Here is a 17,423-nt window from a genome sequence, read left to right on the forward strand (position 1 = left end):
CTAAGAGGTAATCAGCTGATTTAGATGCTCTGCAGAGACAGCACACTTTTGCTTCTCCTGCTGTAGAACACTCCTGCTTTCCAGTATCATCCTGGGAGCCATACTACATAAAGGGGGTGGAAAAAGAAAAATCTACACTGATCATATATCTGAAAGAGACACATGGCACTGCAGTCTTACAAGAAATAAATCCTGCCTGAGTCCTCTTTTGCTCAAGATAAAACATTCACATTCCATGACATAAGGCTATGTTATTTAAGACAGCAATAAAGAGAGGAACACATTGTTTAGATCAAGAAACAGCTCCATCTTTACATAGCGTAAGTGGCTAACAAGTCATCACAATTTTTTATAATACCTGAAGTATTCAGATCTCAGCACCTCAAGGTAACATTATATTTCATTTCCATACGTATACAGGTGTTCTTGCACAACAGAAGCCAAAATGTTACAGCAATCATGAAGTTTAGTATGAATGAAACCTAAGGATGCCAATTAACACTGATGAATATAAAACCTACCACCTGCTTTCACCCTCTCCATGAAAGTTTTATAACCACTTCCATCAGCTAGAACAACTCAGCCACTATTTTTATTTACATGTTACATTGCATGTTAAAAAAAGTCTTGTCTAATATTTAAATAGCAGTCAAGAACAAGCCTATACAATATATTTTATTAAATGTAGATGCTAACATTGTAGTTAGCCTGTATTTATTTTACATGAGCACCACAGTTTAACAGTGATCTTAAACACAACAGACCTACCGCAACGAAACAGAACGAAGAACTGTTCCAAAACTGTAGACTATTTATTATTTTGAGTTAAATTGAAGTATGAGCTGGACAAGCCTCTGGTTTCATTTTTTGCTGATTAACAAACAATCCATGTTTAACTCTTCATCTGTCAGAGGTTACTGTTACGTCTTCCAGTGCAGTTGCTCTGTTTCCCCACACAGATGCTGCACACACTGCTGTACCAGCCACATAACGTACCAGTATTTCACTCTCCTCAAGTACCGAAATCCCTTCTACTCCTCCTCTTACTATCATCTTATTGGGTCTCCTAAAGCCTTTTCTAAGTGCATTTCTCTCCCTACCATCTTCTGAAAACGCATATTCAGACAGGAATTCCTAAGCCATTATCACTGTCCTTTTTTCTCCCTGTACACAAAAGGCTTGTATTGTCTTTTCAGCGCCCGGCTGTACTTCCTCTTCCCCCACGTAGTAATCTTGTTTGTTTGACCTCATATTTTTGTCATGACTTAGCCCGAAAGTCATAATAAAATTCCCAGTCAACTAGACTGTTCTGATCAATAGTTACACAGGAATTTCCTTAGCTTTATTCACAGTATCACTTCTGTATATGGTACACTGCATACCTGTATTTGTATAGTTTTCACACCTTTATAACCCAACCCATGTAGCTGTCCTTCCAGCTCCACTACACTGTGGTGTTCTGTACTGCAGGTTGTTTTAGTAGACTGTTTCTACCCCTCTGAATTTAGAAGGGTATGTCCCACAAATGCTTCTTTTTTTCCTTGTTTTATAAAGAAGCTAAGCATAACCAACAACTCAAATTGCAAAATATGAGTTCCCCTCAACAAAGTCACTGAAAAACACAGTGTACATTGTTCCTTTCTAGTCACCTTAAAATTCTGCCTGGTTTCTCTTTAATTCATGCTTACACTCCAAAAACAACATCATTATGAAAACTAATTGTGTACTGAAATTATGACCAATTCATTATTCCGTAGCTGACAAGTCCACCTACTCAGCATAGCTGAAAATTACTTGACAATACATACACTATTTCATGGATCAAGAGTTAGGGTAATGCTTGCTACGCATGTCATATGTTTCCCTTACTTCAAAACTACGCTAATTTTGATTGTATAAGCTTAGTACATACTTCATTGCATCGAATGGTGTTTGATGGAGAAGTAACTGGTAGAATTAATTGTACACATAATCTGAACTTGATAGCCCCGTTTTACTGAAAAAAGCAGTATTTATTAACGTAGCTCTGTCTTGATTCAAAAAAATCCAGGGGTTGCTGTTACTTCAGATTTCACATGTTTTCTCTTCCTTCCCACTTCAGCTTTTTTGGGGTAATATTTCTCTGAGGAATTACAGATCAAATAAATCATCATTTCTAGCTGTCAGTCAAAAATGATTGAGTAAAGGTTTGATTTTATATTGAAGGTTTTCTGCTAGGGTTTTCTGGTGGCGCTGTTTTCAATTCTTCCTTTTGCTAGCATTATCAGCACTGACCAGCCAGCAGGAAAAACGGTGATGAAAAGTAATCAGCAGTCTTGGGTACTGTCAACATCTAATCACGCTCAGAACTTATTTATGTGAGATGACACTAGCATTATTAAAAGCTACAGCCGTTGTATATATACATGTGTTCCCCCCCCCCACTTATCTTTGACAGTTCCAGAGATAAGGAAAACAACTGTGGGAAATTTCAGGAGCAGGAAAGCAGGAAGAGAGTTAACTGAGCACTAAGATACTGACCAAGAACTCTTTTCCCCTGCTCCTGACCTCACAGTCCAGGAGTCATTTGTACTTTAAGATTTCCCCATTTTGTGCTTAGATCACACTTCAAAACTTCTGGCAGATGTTCTCAAGTGTTATCGGTCAAGTTCACATACGCCAAAAGCAATCTGGGAAGACTGACAACTGATTTACACTCATCAAGACCGAAATAGAAAGCCACCACATGACACAGCACACGGATGCTCTGAACTTCGTTGTTACTATTATCTTTATATTTAGATGTAAAAATAGCTTAGCAAGGCTATGTCAAGTCTTGAACTACAACTTATTCACCTCAAAAGAGAAGCAATCTGAACCCTTTGTTTGATCCTGAGTGAGAAGCGTGCTACCACAGTAAGTCTGCCAACCCTATGTAAACTAAGTCTTCAGACCTTGTTTTCAACTGTAGCACCTCCTTAATAGTGAAGGATTCATAACAAATACAGCCAAACCCTGCCTAATAAGTGTTTGTTATTGCCTAAGAGCTCCAAAGCCTTATGCGTGGAAACTAACTGCCGGATGAATTTACGAGGGGACGAAACTAGGTCTTCAACACTTCCTGCAGCGCTCAGCCAAGGAGCCGCAGAGAACGCGCAGTAAGGCAACCGACCTTGTTTCAGTTACGTTACCAGCGGCTCAGCTTAGCGGCTGACAAACCGTTAAAAGCCATCGGAACGCCACCAGCGCAGCCGCCCCCCCGCAGGGGCAGGGGGCACGCCGGCCGTCCCGAGGCGGCTCCGTTTCGGCAGGCGCACGTCGCGCGGCTCCAGCGGGCAGTAACCATCTTCCTGAGAGCCGCATCGTTGCCAGAGGGGGGAGACTATCACATGCGGGAGCGCAGCCTCGCAGCGAGCGGCTCGCTCCGTGCGGGAGCGCTTCCCCGCTCCCCTACCGCCGCCCCCCGCAGCCTGCCCACCCCCGGAGCCCCCGAGCCGCGGCCCCGCGAGGAGCAGGAAGGGCTCGGCGCTCCCTCACACCCGGCACGCGGCGGCGGGACGGGGGCTGCCAGCACGCCCCCAGAAGGGGCGGAAGGAGGCGAGGGAAGCCCCGGGCAGGCCCGGGACATTCCCGCAGCCCCAGCCCAACTTCCCCGGCCCGCGGCCGCCCCCCCCACTAACGGTACTAACGGCGCTAACGGTCCGCACCGCAGCCCAACGGCTGCGAGCGCCGCGCCCCCTCTCTCCTCTCCCCCCTTCCCGCGAAGTTTCCCCGCCGCTCCCCCCGGCCTTACCGCAGCACAGGCGGGACACCAGCAGCCCCAGCAGCCCCAGCCCCGGCCCGCCGGGCGCCGCGGAGCCCAAGCGCCGCCACCGCCGCCGCCAGGAGGCACCGGCCGCGGGGAAAAGTTCCCCGCGGGCTGCGGGAGCAGCAGCGGCGGCCGCGGCCCCGGCCATGCTCCGGGCTCGGCTCCCAGGCACTACGCTCCGTGCCCGGCTCGCTGCCCGGCTCCGGCTCCGTCCCGCCGCCACCGCCCCGCTCCCGGCTCCGGCCGCGTTTAGCAGCGAGCAGGGAGGCGCCGCGCCCGACTCCCCGCCCTCCGCCGAGCGGGCCGCACCACCCGCTGGGGGGGGGGGGGGGGAGAGGGAGGGAGGCGTGCGCCGCGCCCCTCAGTCCCCGCCCCCGCCGTACCCCTCCCTCCCCGCGCCTCCCCCCCCCTCGGGCAAATCGTCTCGCCCCCCGTCCCCGCTCCGGGTAAATCCAAACCCAACGGGGGGTTCCCCGTGGCAACGCGGAGAGTGAAGCTGAGGGGGAGCGGGAGGGGGGGGCGCCGCGGCATCCTCGCCCCCCCCCCCCCAGTGTGGGGCTGTTGGTACGCGCCGCCCCGCCCACTCTCCCCAGCCCCGCCCGCCCGGCCCGGGCCGGGGGCGCCGCGCCCCCCCCCTCCCCGACCCCTCCCGCCCCAGGGGAGGCCGGGACCCCCTGAGGGGCCCAGAGCAGGGGCTGGGGCTCCGCGGGCCGCAGGGAACGCGTATCCATCTCGGGTGTTCTGTGCTTAGAAGAGTGACTGAAAAATACTCAATATAGCATGGATATACCATGAATATACCACGAATATACCACATACCACCAATATACCATGTATATACCATGTGTATAACACCATTGTACCATGTGCCATGAACATACCATGAATATACCACCAATATACCATATACCACCATGAATATACCATGTATATTGGTATGTTGGTATCATGGTTGTGATACCGTGCTGGGATACCCGCGGGTTAGGGGTTCCCCGATCAGCCCACGTTCTCCACACGGCAGTGCAATGCTCACTAACTTCCCTCCATGCTGGGCACCAAAAGCAGCTCTCTCCCAGCCGTGCACGGCTAAGCTTATCAGAGGCTCGCACTGTTCATCCAGTCTTCAGCTACTCCAAATGTTTTCCAATTAGCTGCCTTCATTAGTTTTTAGCTGTGGAACTAAACCAAATTCAGGCAAAGAGTTCCTACGGGCAAACTTAGCCATGATGGGTGTTTTACATTTGTCGCCATTTTGGAGGGCCATCAAACATAACTGAGAGGACTCTCAAAGTTTTGTCAAATCTCTTCCATTCCATAAATCTAACCCTCAGATGATACAAAACTCTTCCCTTCCCAGTTTGCTCTGGGATGGGGATTCAGTGTTGCTCAGGTGGTGCATAGGATCTTGTCCCAAACTGCATAAACAACTTTTGGGGACAGATTGTTCAGAGGAAAAAGGGCTATGCAGTGGCATGGTCTTCCCACTCTGTTGATACTCTCAAAGCCTGACCCTTTACTCTGTGGTGCAATTTTTGCCATTTTGATTCCATGGAAATCCATATATCCCACCATGCCAATAAATCTGGGTAAATGTAAGACTGAATTAATCATGAGAGTCCAAATTTATTTATACTTAGAGCCTTTAAAATGGGAAAATTGATGAGCGTAGCGGTAAGAGAATGTTTTAATATGGCTTTGCTGTTGTAACATTCCAGGCAGATGTATTAATTGTGTGTAATTATTCCATTTCCCCATATAGACAAGTCCTATATAGATAAGTCCCCCTTCTACTTAAGAGTTGAAGCAAATTAAATCTCATAATTACGTTTACACCAAGTTCAAGGCAGTCTTTAGCTGGACAGGAAATGTAATGGGGCCATAGCGTAATTGAGAGTGCAACCCTTAAAATCCTATTTGTGACAACTATAATCAAATTGTCATATGCTATATTATTTTCAGTTCTTCTCATTCCCAAATAACAAAAGGCATTAATTGCATTAAAATGAAATGTTTTGAAGGTCTGGCACCAAAATATGTGCACCTATTCACCCGGGCTAAGGAAGCAAATGCGGTTTGTCATATTTAAAGCTGTGCCCAGTCTGTAGGTAACAACTTCTAGTGCCAAGTTCAGCGCTGTTGCAGGCAGGCATCCTGGAGACTATGTGATAGAAAAGGAAATTTGACTTCATGGTATCAAAGCTAAATTTGGCTCTCCGATGCTTACAACACTCCTGAAGGTATGATGCTCCAAACAATGAATCCCACATAATATTGAGGAAGCGTATGTAGGACACACTGGCTCAGTTTTTGTAATTCCATTGTTACAGGCGTATTTTTCCATAAAAAGATGTTTTTTTTCCCAGAGTTGGCAGCAGTCCTGTTTGAACGCATCTTTGAGCTGCAGAGCTACAAAAGCCTGTGCTCTCCTTCCCGCCCGCATTTTCCTCCCTCTCTGGCCATTGTCTGCCCACCTGCCCTTCCCCCCCCGTGAAAAAAAGCTCTTCCCCTTAATTTCAGCTTGGGGTCTTTGGCAATCCTTCACTTTGCAGTTCTTAACCCTTTTGGTCATTTGAAAACAAAGTTCTGAAGCAGTGTGAAATTAACTTATATGCATAACATTTGAAGTGACGGCACAAATTCCCACTGGAATGAAGGGCCATTCACTGCAGTGGGAATTTGTAAATAGATTTGTAACAGAACAATGTGCTTTTCTGAAAACTCACTTCCATTCGCATGGATGGGACCGGCCTCCCTAGCAATGTTTCTGCACCACCACCCATTATGACCTTTTAAAATAAAAATACAGTGAAACAGCACGAAAGAAAAGCTGCCTTTTTCCATACCCTCTCAGCCAGACTAGACGATCATACCGCTGTTAGGTAGAGTTTCTGTGACTTGCTGACAGGTGCTTACATTTCTGCAGTGAGTGAAATCCTCGCTGCATCTTTCCTTCAGCTGAAGTCGGAGTCGTCATGTCTCTGTCCACGCTCCAGCAAAACTGCAACCAGAGTTAATATTGCTGTATGGAGAAAGGTGCCTGTCCGATTCCTTCTTGAGGAAGCCATGGAAAAGCATCTCTGCGGGCTGTGCAGGCGTGATTGACACCGATTCCAGCAGGGCCAAGGATGCAAAGAAACGTGGGCTGCATATTTATCTGCATGCACCTCCTGTCCCTGCGGTGGGCTCAGTGCTCTGATCGTCTGTGAACTTGTATGGGAAGGGTTCAGACAACTCCTCGCCATGCACAAAGTTTGCCTTATTGCTGGCAAAGTATGTTTTTAACAGAGTTGGATACACTTAGGAATCTTTGGGTAAAGGATGCTTTACCACCATGACTCTTACTAAGAAACGACTAAGATTAGAAGTATGTCATTAAGTTGGATTGTTCTTATTTTTTTCCAAGCTTTTTGCATACAATATGATGCAAAATGATCTGGCTTGTCATCTCTTAGAAAAATTTATCACAATATTTTGATTTAAATCATAAGCTAGCCTAGCCAAGAATAACGTGCATACAGTTGCATGGTATATGATATTTTTTAAAATCCATTTGCCAAATATTTTATTTATTAAAGATGACATTTAAATCTTGTTTCAATCAAAGACTGTCCCTTTAATGAGAAATTTGAGTGGCTCACTGCCTCTTTATTGCAAAGCGTGATTAAGAAAACTTTGGTTCTCTTGCACACAGAGCAGCCCCGCTCTCATGTGTTTGTGCAAGATCCTTGATGTGTCTCAGCAAAGTCCCAGAGCTCATGCTTTTTTTCACAAAGCAGTAGTGCAGTCACCGACAATAGTCATCCCCAACCTTACGTTTCATACCTGTGGTCAGAAGTATGTATCATCCCCTCTTCAATTAAATGGAGAGCCCTATCGTCTCAGCCAAGAGTCTTAGGACTCCCAGCCAAGCAAGTAAATTCCTTATGCATTTCTGACAGGCAAAAAATAGTAGGCAAGGAAATGGCATGGTTTGCAGTAGGATCTCTGTGATTACTACTTACCTCTCTGAAAAAGAGGACAGAAAACTCAAGGATTCCTCTTGGAAGGACATTTGCAAGCCAGACAATGCTTCCTCTGTTTTCTCTCTGCTCTGCTTCCCTTTACAGTAGTCTTGTGCCCTCTTTCTGTATGCTTGTTTTCTGTGCTTCCTCGCTTCGTCTTTAACTATTTAGGTATACTTACAGAGAGTTGTGGTATTTTACACTAATAAATACAAAAACACCCTTGGTTTGTATGTATCTGCATGAACAAATGCAGTTTTTGCATTTTATTGTGAAAACAACTGCATTTCTCTCTAGGCACAGGCAAAAGATATTTAAGATGATCAAAAAGGTCTCTGTTGTGGCCACAGCGATGCCCCAGCCGCAGCTCTGTGGTCTGATCACTTTCCCCATGCAGAAGAGAGCTGCTGGCCTGCCTCCACGGGGCCGAGCTCCTTCCAGCCCTGCCTGGTGTGAGGTGTTGGAGGAAGAGCCCGGGGCTGTGGCCCAAGGCAGTCCTGATGCTGTGCTGTTCTTCCCATCCCTCTAGATGTTTCACTCATGGCTAAAGGAATCTCCTCTTCTACAGAGTCAAAAAGAACAAAGATAAGCTCCTGAAAAAATAATGATAGCCAAGTGAAGTCACAACTTCATAGTGCCTGCCTACCTGTCACGGCAATCTTTTCATTGTCTCTGTTCACTGACGTGATCCCAGCTCTGGCAAGAGCTTATTTCTCGATTCAAGGAAAAGGCGGTTTTAACATTCATTTTAAGGGGATCCTTTATTCATTTTTAGTATCATTATTGTTACACCAGCTTTACTTAATTATGAGAGAAGAAGCAGGCTTACAATTCCCCAGAGAAACTTGCTGGTTTTTCTTCTTAGACTTACAGTCTTTGTCTTCTCAGCTGCTCCTCCCTTAGTCTTTTAATTTTGCTTGAGAGTGCTTATACTTAGTCTTAGAAGTAAGCACATTTTGGGGGAGATTTTAACTGCTATAAGTGGTGTAGTCTTATTACTTTATTTTTCTTCTTTTCCATTGTCTTTTCCTCTGTGCATTGATTGTTAAATGCTGCAGGTATTCCTCAGGATGAGGAGTGGAGTATGCAAACCCAAAGATTGTGCCTGCATGTGTCCTAGGAACACAGCTTGGATATGTAATATATGAAAGACGAATCAAGGTAAAGTCACAAGGCAACTGCAGTAACACACCATATTCCTGCTGTTTACATCCACATTTTGTACTTGAAACCGTATTAACTTCTGTGAATTCAAAGACCTGTGAAAGACTGAAATATGCCATGGTTCAATGAGAAAAAATCACCGTATCATACCTGCAGGTTTCTGCTGTCTTAAGCCAGTGTACCTTGTGGTTTCTGTGATACTTTTGAATGTCTGTCCAAATTAGTGTTGACCTGAAACTAAATGAAGGCTTCAGTCTCTGAATGATTTTTAAGCACATTTTAAATCCTTTGCAGATCAAGCCTTTTAAAACTTTGAGTGGGAAAGAGAAATGTGTATTAATTTTAGACAGCTATTTTTGCACTTGTACATGCATAATTGAATTCAGAATTTGCCCGTCTGCCTTCAACCTGAAAAGAGTAGCCTAGAATGTGCCTACATGCTTTTAATCCTTTGAAAAAGATTTGTAAACTGAAGAAACCTTATTAAACTTTAAAAACTAGCCCCTGTGCACTGAGTGCTTCATTTCTATACAGCTTTGTAATAAATGCCCTTGTAAGCATACTAATCTCAATATAATATAATATAATATAATATAATATAATATAATATAATATAATATAATATAATATAATATAATATAATATAAACATAACAATATTAACATAACATAACATATGTAATATATAATAATATAGTATAAGGTCTGCTTAACATGAGCAGTCATTGGTCTGTCTCAAGGTGTGCCTTTGAACCAAGAGAAGTGCACTGGTCCATATAGAAAATGCTACTGAAGTCTTTGTCTACATAAATATCTTGCACCACTTAAATTATTGCCATGTAGAAAAGAAAGATGCATTTATAGGGGTATGAATACCCTTTTTCCTGTAAGGAAAGAGTGTCTTTATTGATGATAACATCTAAATTGTGTTTATGTAACACTTTTACCTAGAAATCTCATGATCAAAACTGTTATATAACAACAAAAAATCTATGTAGATTAAGGGCTCATAAGCAGTGGATTTTTTCTTTGTTGGTCCAGCCAAAATATCAGGGAAAAAAGAAAAAGAAAAAGAAAAAAAAAGAAAAAGAAAAGAAAAAGAAAAAGAAAAAGAGAAAGAGAAAGAGAAAGAGAAAGAGAAAGAGAAAGAGGAAAGAGAAAGAGAAAGAGAAAGAGAAAGAGAAAGAGAAAGAGAAAGAGAAAGAGAAAGAGAAAGAGAAAGAGAAAGAAAAGGAAAAGGAAAAGGAAAAGGAAAAGAAAGAAAAAGAAAAAGAAAAAAAAAAGAAAAAGAAAAAGAAAAAGAAAAAGAAAAAGAAAAAAGAAAAAGAAAAAGAAAAAGAAAAAGAAAAAGAAAAAGAAAAAGAAAAAGAAAAAGAAAAAGAAAAAGAAAAAGAAAAAGAAAAAGAAAAAGAAAAAGAAAAAGAAAAAGAAAAAGAAAAAAAGAAAGAGAAAAAGAAAGAAAGAAATTTAATTTGTGCCAAAAAAAAATTGCTCAATTTTTTTGGCTTTTATAAGCATTTCTGACCCCTTCAAAGTAGGCCCATTTCTAAACAAAAGCACCCTTTAAATGTGAAGTATCGATGTTTCATTTTGGAAATATTTACTGTCTCATTGTTTCAGTTCTCCAGAACTAGACATTCTGCCATTTGCTGGAAACTATCCCAAATTCACAAATGTTTTCAGATTCTGCAAAAATGAGGTTTGGAGTAATATTATTTTGTCAGGAGTGGGATGGGAGGGGGCAAGGGTACCTCTACACTACACTGTACTAAAGAGTTCACAAGGCCTTGGATTTTTTTTCCTTGAATTTATTGTAATCCATTCAGAGAGGATTAAGTAACCCAAAACAGGCCACCCTGCAATGGAAATTAAGAAGTGCTATTTTAAGCTTACACTAAAAAATCAGTTTGCAGGAATATTTTATGTGAGGTGTACAACATATAGAGACCTGACTTTCTTAGGATTTGATTCTTTAAGAGCCACAACTGAGGAACAATACAGGCTTAACTGGTAAACTGCAGATGTGTAACTTTAGGTAGGAGAAGAATCTAATTAAAAGAAAGGAAACTTGCTCTTCATTGTATGTGCCTGTAAATATCTTGCTAAACAAGGGCTATAAAACATATTTCTCCTTCCCACAACCTCACACCTGCTAATACACCTCTTAAAATGAGCTGCATCTTCAATAATAACCTTCAGCAGTGAGTTCTGAGATCTAATTATATGTTTAATTATATATTTTCTGTCAGCTCATTTACATCCAACTACATTCAACAGCATGTCAGCTGGGATCAATTCTTCAACAGTGATTTTATTATAGTTTCTATATAATCTTAGTTTAGTATATCCACCCTGTTCCCACCCTTGAGCATATGGTGTCTCTTTTTTATGCAGCTGAATTAGAGAAAAGCATCAGCATTAAATGTGAATCTCTTGGCTTTTGATGGCTGCCAATCCTAGAGTTGTTTGCAAATGTTTTTGATATTTTCACTTCTGTACCACAAGTGCTTTGTTAACATCTGCCCTGCAGCAGATGATCACTTTTATTTACTGATTTATTCATGTATCTATATTTTGGTGTGAAAACACTCTTAACTCTTGGGCTTTAATCTGTGGAAGGAATACAATGTAACGAAACACAGCTATGCTTTGCACTTGAAAGGAAAAATACCAATATTTCTTTGTTTTTCAATGTAATTCTAGATATAACAGGTAGGATAGTGATAATAAATTTAGGTCTTTATTGAAATTCTCCCTCCGTTGGCTAAAGAGCCATGCTTTCTCTCACGTATGTAGTCTATCAAATGTTCTTGGAGGATCTTTTTGCACCAGCTGCTATCCTGTTTCACTTTTTGCTTCAGATTAGCTCTTTAAACATTTTGATGAACACAAAGAACGATGCCAACTTGTAACTGACAAATCCTGTTTTTCAGATTTTTCTTCCAGAGTTGCCCAGTCGTGCAGCACCACAACAGAGGCTGTGTTCACTACGGCCTCAGCAAGAGCTTTAAGTCTCATAATCTTGTGCTTTTCCAAGGCTAGAAACAAGTGTGTGGAATTGTATGATTTTCTGTTAGTCTCTTCATATGTTAGCTCTTTATAGTTAGATGAATGACACAAATGTGCTAGTATTTATGTCTTGGTTGTGTAAATGACTGCCTGTGGTTGAGGAAGGACAGCATCCAGTCCATGAGTTGTGTTTTCAGTGAAGTCTCCATGTTCCCACCAAAGACTGTGCCATTTGCCTTTAGCCTTGAGTGGGCTGGGTTTTTCACTTCATTGTTTCAAGCTGAAATGACCATTTTATACGAGTTTTAGAGATACTTTCATTTAATAGCTATGATTTTCCTCTGCTTGCAAATCCATAGAATGGAACTCATGGTAAATAAGATAGATACAGAGAAGTATTAGATTGTTCCAATCACACTTAACCCCCACCTCTGAGTCTGACTCTTTTGAATATTTCAGAAATTGACAGTTTTCCATGAGGTGAATAATGGTACAATGCTTTAGAAAGTTTTTACAAGCATGGGTTTTAAATAAGCTAAGTTTTAAATAAATAGTTGTGATTACATGAGTAATGTCGTGATTCTAACAGATACTGCGAGAATGGGGGTGTTCAAGAATAAATGCCAACTTAAAAATTAGCCCAAATAAACATATATAATTTCAATGAGATTAGAAAACAGTTTGCATTATGCAAGCAGAGACAGTTTTACTTGGACAGAAAATGTTCACACTTTGATAGCACAAAATGTTTAACCAATAGTAATCAAATTTTCCATGGATCCTTGGCTGAGACTAATCTAAAATACTCAGTCCCGAATCTGATAGCCATTTTTAGCCTGCATCATTTATTGGTTCTAGCACTTCAATTTCCCATGATTACCCCTCATTAAGGCTGTAAGCTCTCAGACAGAAGAAAAAGAGTCTCTAAAATCAGAATGACTTATATTCTTATTGATAACGCTCACCTTAATAATCCTAGAAATGCCTATGAAAAGTGACTTAACCGAGGAACCGTTTCACTTGTAAGGGTATACATCCTGTCTAAGAACTGGGATATTGTCATTTGGGTGGGTTGTATGAGAAGTGAAGGTGGCTTTGGTGCTGTCTCTGCCCGTTCTGTAGATAAGCAGAAGATATTGCTCTCTCTCATGTGTGGAAAGCAGTATAAATTATAGACTGTGCAACTCCTTCCCATAAGAAAAAATGCTCTAGTACTTAATGTTGGTGTGTTATAAGCAGAGACATATGCCCTTAATTTATAATAATAAATATTTATTTCCATGTCCCTGTCCAGTAATACATAAGTATATCTTTTGAGAGTTAAGGGCACAGAGTTAGAACACTAGGTAATTTATGCTTTTCTTGTTATGTATTACTAGAGGAACATTTTTTGTGTTCTAAGCAAAATAGAATTATGACTGAAACCCAGTCATCATTCTAGTATGTGGCATTTATTTACCTATGTACGGACACATTTATCTAAATAGGTCTGTAAGTTGCAAGTTTTCTTGTGATTCTGCAAAGACTTATGCATACTCTTTATTTCATAAGGTTAGTGAGACCAGGACAGCGTCACTCACACATGTAGAGTTTGGTCCATGTGTTAATCATAGTAATGGAGAAGCACTGATCTGTGTTAGTTAGAGTGAGTTGGAAAATTAAAAAAAAATAAAATCTATATTTTTTTTTAAATCAGAAAACGTGAGTTTAAATCAAATCTCCCAATGTGAGTATATGTGCTAGCTTGAAAAAGGCTGAAATTTCCAACGAGAGAGATCTGTAAGAAAAGTTAGCTAGATGTAAAACCACTGAAGTCACTGGAGTATTCATGTGAGGATTCACATGAGGGTTTGCTACTTGAGACCCACATGCAGACTCTAGCTATGGCAAAAAAGGCACTTGAGCCTGGGTGGTGAAGGAATGTGGAAAACAAGGGGCTGGAAGGCTGGCTTTTAGAGGCAGCTGTCTACCACTCACCGCTGTTAAGTGTAGACATGTAGTAGAGAGCTTGAAAAATACCTACTGGGTTACTTCCATGAAAGAGGAATACTGTTTCTTATTCATCTGTTATGACTATGTCTATTGTTCCTGCTCCATTTTAAAGTGAATATTTTTACATCCTTTATTGTTATAACAGCAGGGATAGATAACTTTTTTTTTTTTCCAATTACTGGAAAAGTCACTGAAAGTAGTTGTAAAGTGACCGAAATTGCTCACACCATTGAGTGTAATTTGGCAAATACTTACGACTGAAAAAATATGGAAGCAGTATAAAAAGACCTGAGATGTGTCATTTCAGAAACACCAACTGCTTATTTTGACATTTTTTAATGAATCATTTTGGCTTTTCTTTTCCATTGCAAACAACATTTCTCATTAGTGAGTTGTATATATCTTTTAAAGAAGAAAGAATAAGAGGTACATACTCTGAGAACAAAATGCAACATTTACATGAAAAACACACAAAAATTCCATTTTAATTTCAATGGAATGGGAGTTTTTTTCCCTTATTTTTTAGTGTTATAAAAATACGTAATTTGCTCTTCTGCATTATTAATGACTGTAGGTGTCAGTAACTCAATGTATGCACCTCAATTTAGATCTAGTTGCATTTTGGAAAGAAAACAAACAAACAAACAAAGAGAACTGTGTGTCAATGCCACTGTACGTTTTTTTCAGTGCTCATAGGCAACGCAAAGAAGTAAAGGTGCTACACTGTGTGTAAATGCATGACAAGCCTAACGAGTTCCTGAGAGCTCAAGTATGTTAGCACAAGAGCTCTGAAGAGGCCTGCCTTAATTCACTCCATCCTTTGTAAGATGTGCAGGGGATGTGGCAGCTTTGCAGGAACAACTGTCATAGTAAAGACCTCATCAAAAGTCCACAGGGTTCGTTGCAAAACTGGCTTAAACTCATACGGTATATATGGTTATAAGGGAAGGCGTGGGCTTATTTATTTCCTCAAGTCTTGGAGATCTGCTGAAGAAGCAGAATGGAATAGATACAGGAGCAGAAAGCCTGATGTGCTCAGAAGTGAATCTCTGAAAGACGTGTTTGAAACACACCAGAGCCCACTTTAGAGCTTTGGCATGGAAGCATAACACGCAGATCTCATAAATTGGGCAAAGAAGAGTTAAGATGCATGGCACAATTCCAGGGTATACAAGTGTTAAGTATTAAAGAAGCTGTGCTGATGCAGAAGAAAAAAAAAAGAAAAAGGGGTTGGAGCATGTTCTTTCACTTTTTTTTTTCTTTTTTTTTTTTTCTGAAGTCATGTAAAGCGGATCTAGTGGAACTCCACCAAGCATCTGTTGGCTTCTGGAGGAGCACGGAAATCCTCTCTACAGAATTCTCCCCATGAAGTGGTGGTGTTCAGGGACCTTGCATCAAGCCCTGGTGCAGAATGCCTGCGTTCCCCCTTTCAGCCAAGGGACACCACACTGCAAAGTTCAAACTCTCTCTGCTATATTACAACTGAAATATAACAGTTTTGTAACTGCTTATGCAAGCTCCTTTATGAGTTGAAATGCCTCTGTATCCCCCTGGGTTATTGGTAGTGAATTGAACTTTGCATGTGCCAACTTTTTCACATTTGTGTGAAAGGAAAACCGAGGGGACTAGTCCTAATCCCTCAGAGCTAAATAAATATTTACCAAGTTTGATTCTGCCATCATTTCATGGCCAACGCTAAGTACAAGGTGACTGCGGGACTGATGAAAATGTAAAAACTGCTAATTTTCAAATGTACCATAGAATCCACTTTCATGGCATACTTTGATTTTGTATTTCTCCCTTTCCAGGTGAAATAGCCATTTTTTGGTCACTTGTGATGTTGTCATTTCCCATATATGTTTCTGAAATATAACGCTCAGTTTTGCCATTTAGATTGCCTTTATATAAAAATACAGTAGAAATTTATTGCTGCAGCAGCTACTTTCTGAGTGTGTCAGGCAGCCAGCTATTTTCTGCAAAACTGTTCCAGTTCTAGAGCTCCAAACTAAGCACAGATCACTCCAAACAAGAATATGAACATTCAAAACCAGCTCTCCTGCTAGCAAAAAGAACAACTTTGGTGTTCTCCATAGAGGGTTCAACTGATAGCCAGAACCATTCAGAGTAGATCCTAATGGTATTAAAACATCTAAGTCTACATAAATGTGTAATTTTCTGATATCTCATATGAGCAAAATTCACAAACTTATTGAAGTACAGGGAACAATGATTTTTTATTGTTCACCTCCATGCAGGATTACTGTAATCTGGACCTTTACGTGAGGATGACAAATAAAATTCCTGTGTTGTAAAATGTAGCACCTTACATTGACCAGTGTCAGACTTTTGCAAATAAAAGAGATTCGTGCCTCTTTGCTTCCTTTGGCTCCAAACTATTTCAAAAGTCAGCTGCAGGCCTTAGATGTAATCCTCGGGGTAATTAATGGATCAAACGCCAGCTACACAGCAGATCCCATTTCAGCCTTTGAATAGCTGGGACAGCTACTTCCTCTGGGGGTGAAGCGGGGCACTGAGCTAGAGAAACTGTGTTCTCCCACCTATGGGACTATTTCCCTACAGCACATCCAGCTGCCACTAGGAAGCCTTGCTAAGGTGCTTGTCAATGCCGTCGTAGTTTATGGATAACCTTCTTTAGGAGGATACGGCTTTATCAATGTCATGTACCAGGTGGTAACTTCTAAAAAAAAATTCAGTAATTTAACAAAGCAGTGTCATTCCCCCTCCCTCCCCCCTATCTCTCCAGGAAAAAAAATAAAAACAACAACAACAACAACAACAAACAACAAAAACAAAACCAAAAAAAACTAAGGCCACTATATTATCACATGGACTCTACATAAAGACCCCAAAGGTATTACAACTATGGACACCTAGAGGAAGTGTCTTGTATCATATATGAGGTATTCGTGGACTTTAAAATAATAAAGGGATTCATCTAATGAAAAATAAATATATTTTCCCCATCCTCTATTTTCTCCATAGATGCTGGACAGGAAAAAGCATTTCTGTGGTGGAGTTCATCTCATCATGATGTGGACATCTGAAGTAGGGTGGATGAACACACCCTTAATAGTGTCTGCTTCTTACTTGGAAAATTAGAAAGCCTGAACTAACTATCTTAGTTGTAGGCATTTGCATTATAGGCATACAAATTAGGGAAAGGGAAGGCTTGCCCTTGTGAATATATTTTGGACTAAGACATCATAATTTATGCAAGTTGTTTACATATGAAGTTTGTATCCTTTTTTTTAAGAACAAATATGCCTCTGAGCAGACATTATGTAACTGGAGGCAGACAAGTGCCTTCTGTACAAGTGTGAAAAGGAGAGTGAAAAGTGTTTGAGCGTACTTCAAGTAAAAGCTGGCACAATGACTTACAAGACAAAAGGAAGAGGCATTGAACACTCTGACTGAACTTTGTTACTACTCTATTTGGTCACTAGTACATAC

The 17,423-nt window shown here is 41.2% G+C and overlaps 1 protein-coding gene across 2 annotated transcripts in view; it reads right to left on the reverse strand.

Annotated features, from left to right (window-relative positions):
- Positions 1-4,157, reverse strand: part of NECTIN3 (nectin cell adhesion molecule 3) — a 66,409-nt gene extending 62,252 nt beyond the window's left edge. Inside the window, exon 1 of one of the 2 annotated variants that reach the window (XM_080579544.1) lies at positions 3,773-4,081. In XM_080579544.1, the coding sequence (XP_080435670.1) occupies positions 3,773-3,935 (163 nt within the window). In that variant the 5' untranslated portion in view covers positions 3,936-4,081. Of the gene's footprint in view, positions 1-3,772 lie in introns of both variants that reach the window. The other variant, XM_080579543.1, reaches the window with a different exon arrangement.
- Positions 4,158-17,423: the final 13,266 nt, after the last annotated feature.

The sequence above is a fragment of the Anser brachyrhynchus genome, assembly GCF_964034855.1.
Source record: "Anser brachyrhynchus genome assembly, chromosome: 1".
Classification (NCBI taxonomy): domain Eukaryota; kingdom Metazoa; phylum Chordata; class Aves; order Anseriformes; family Anatidae; genus Anser; species Anser brachyrhynchus.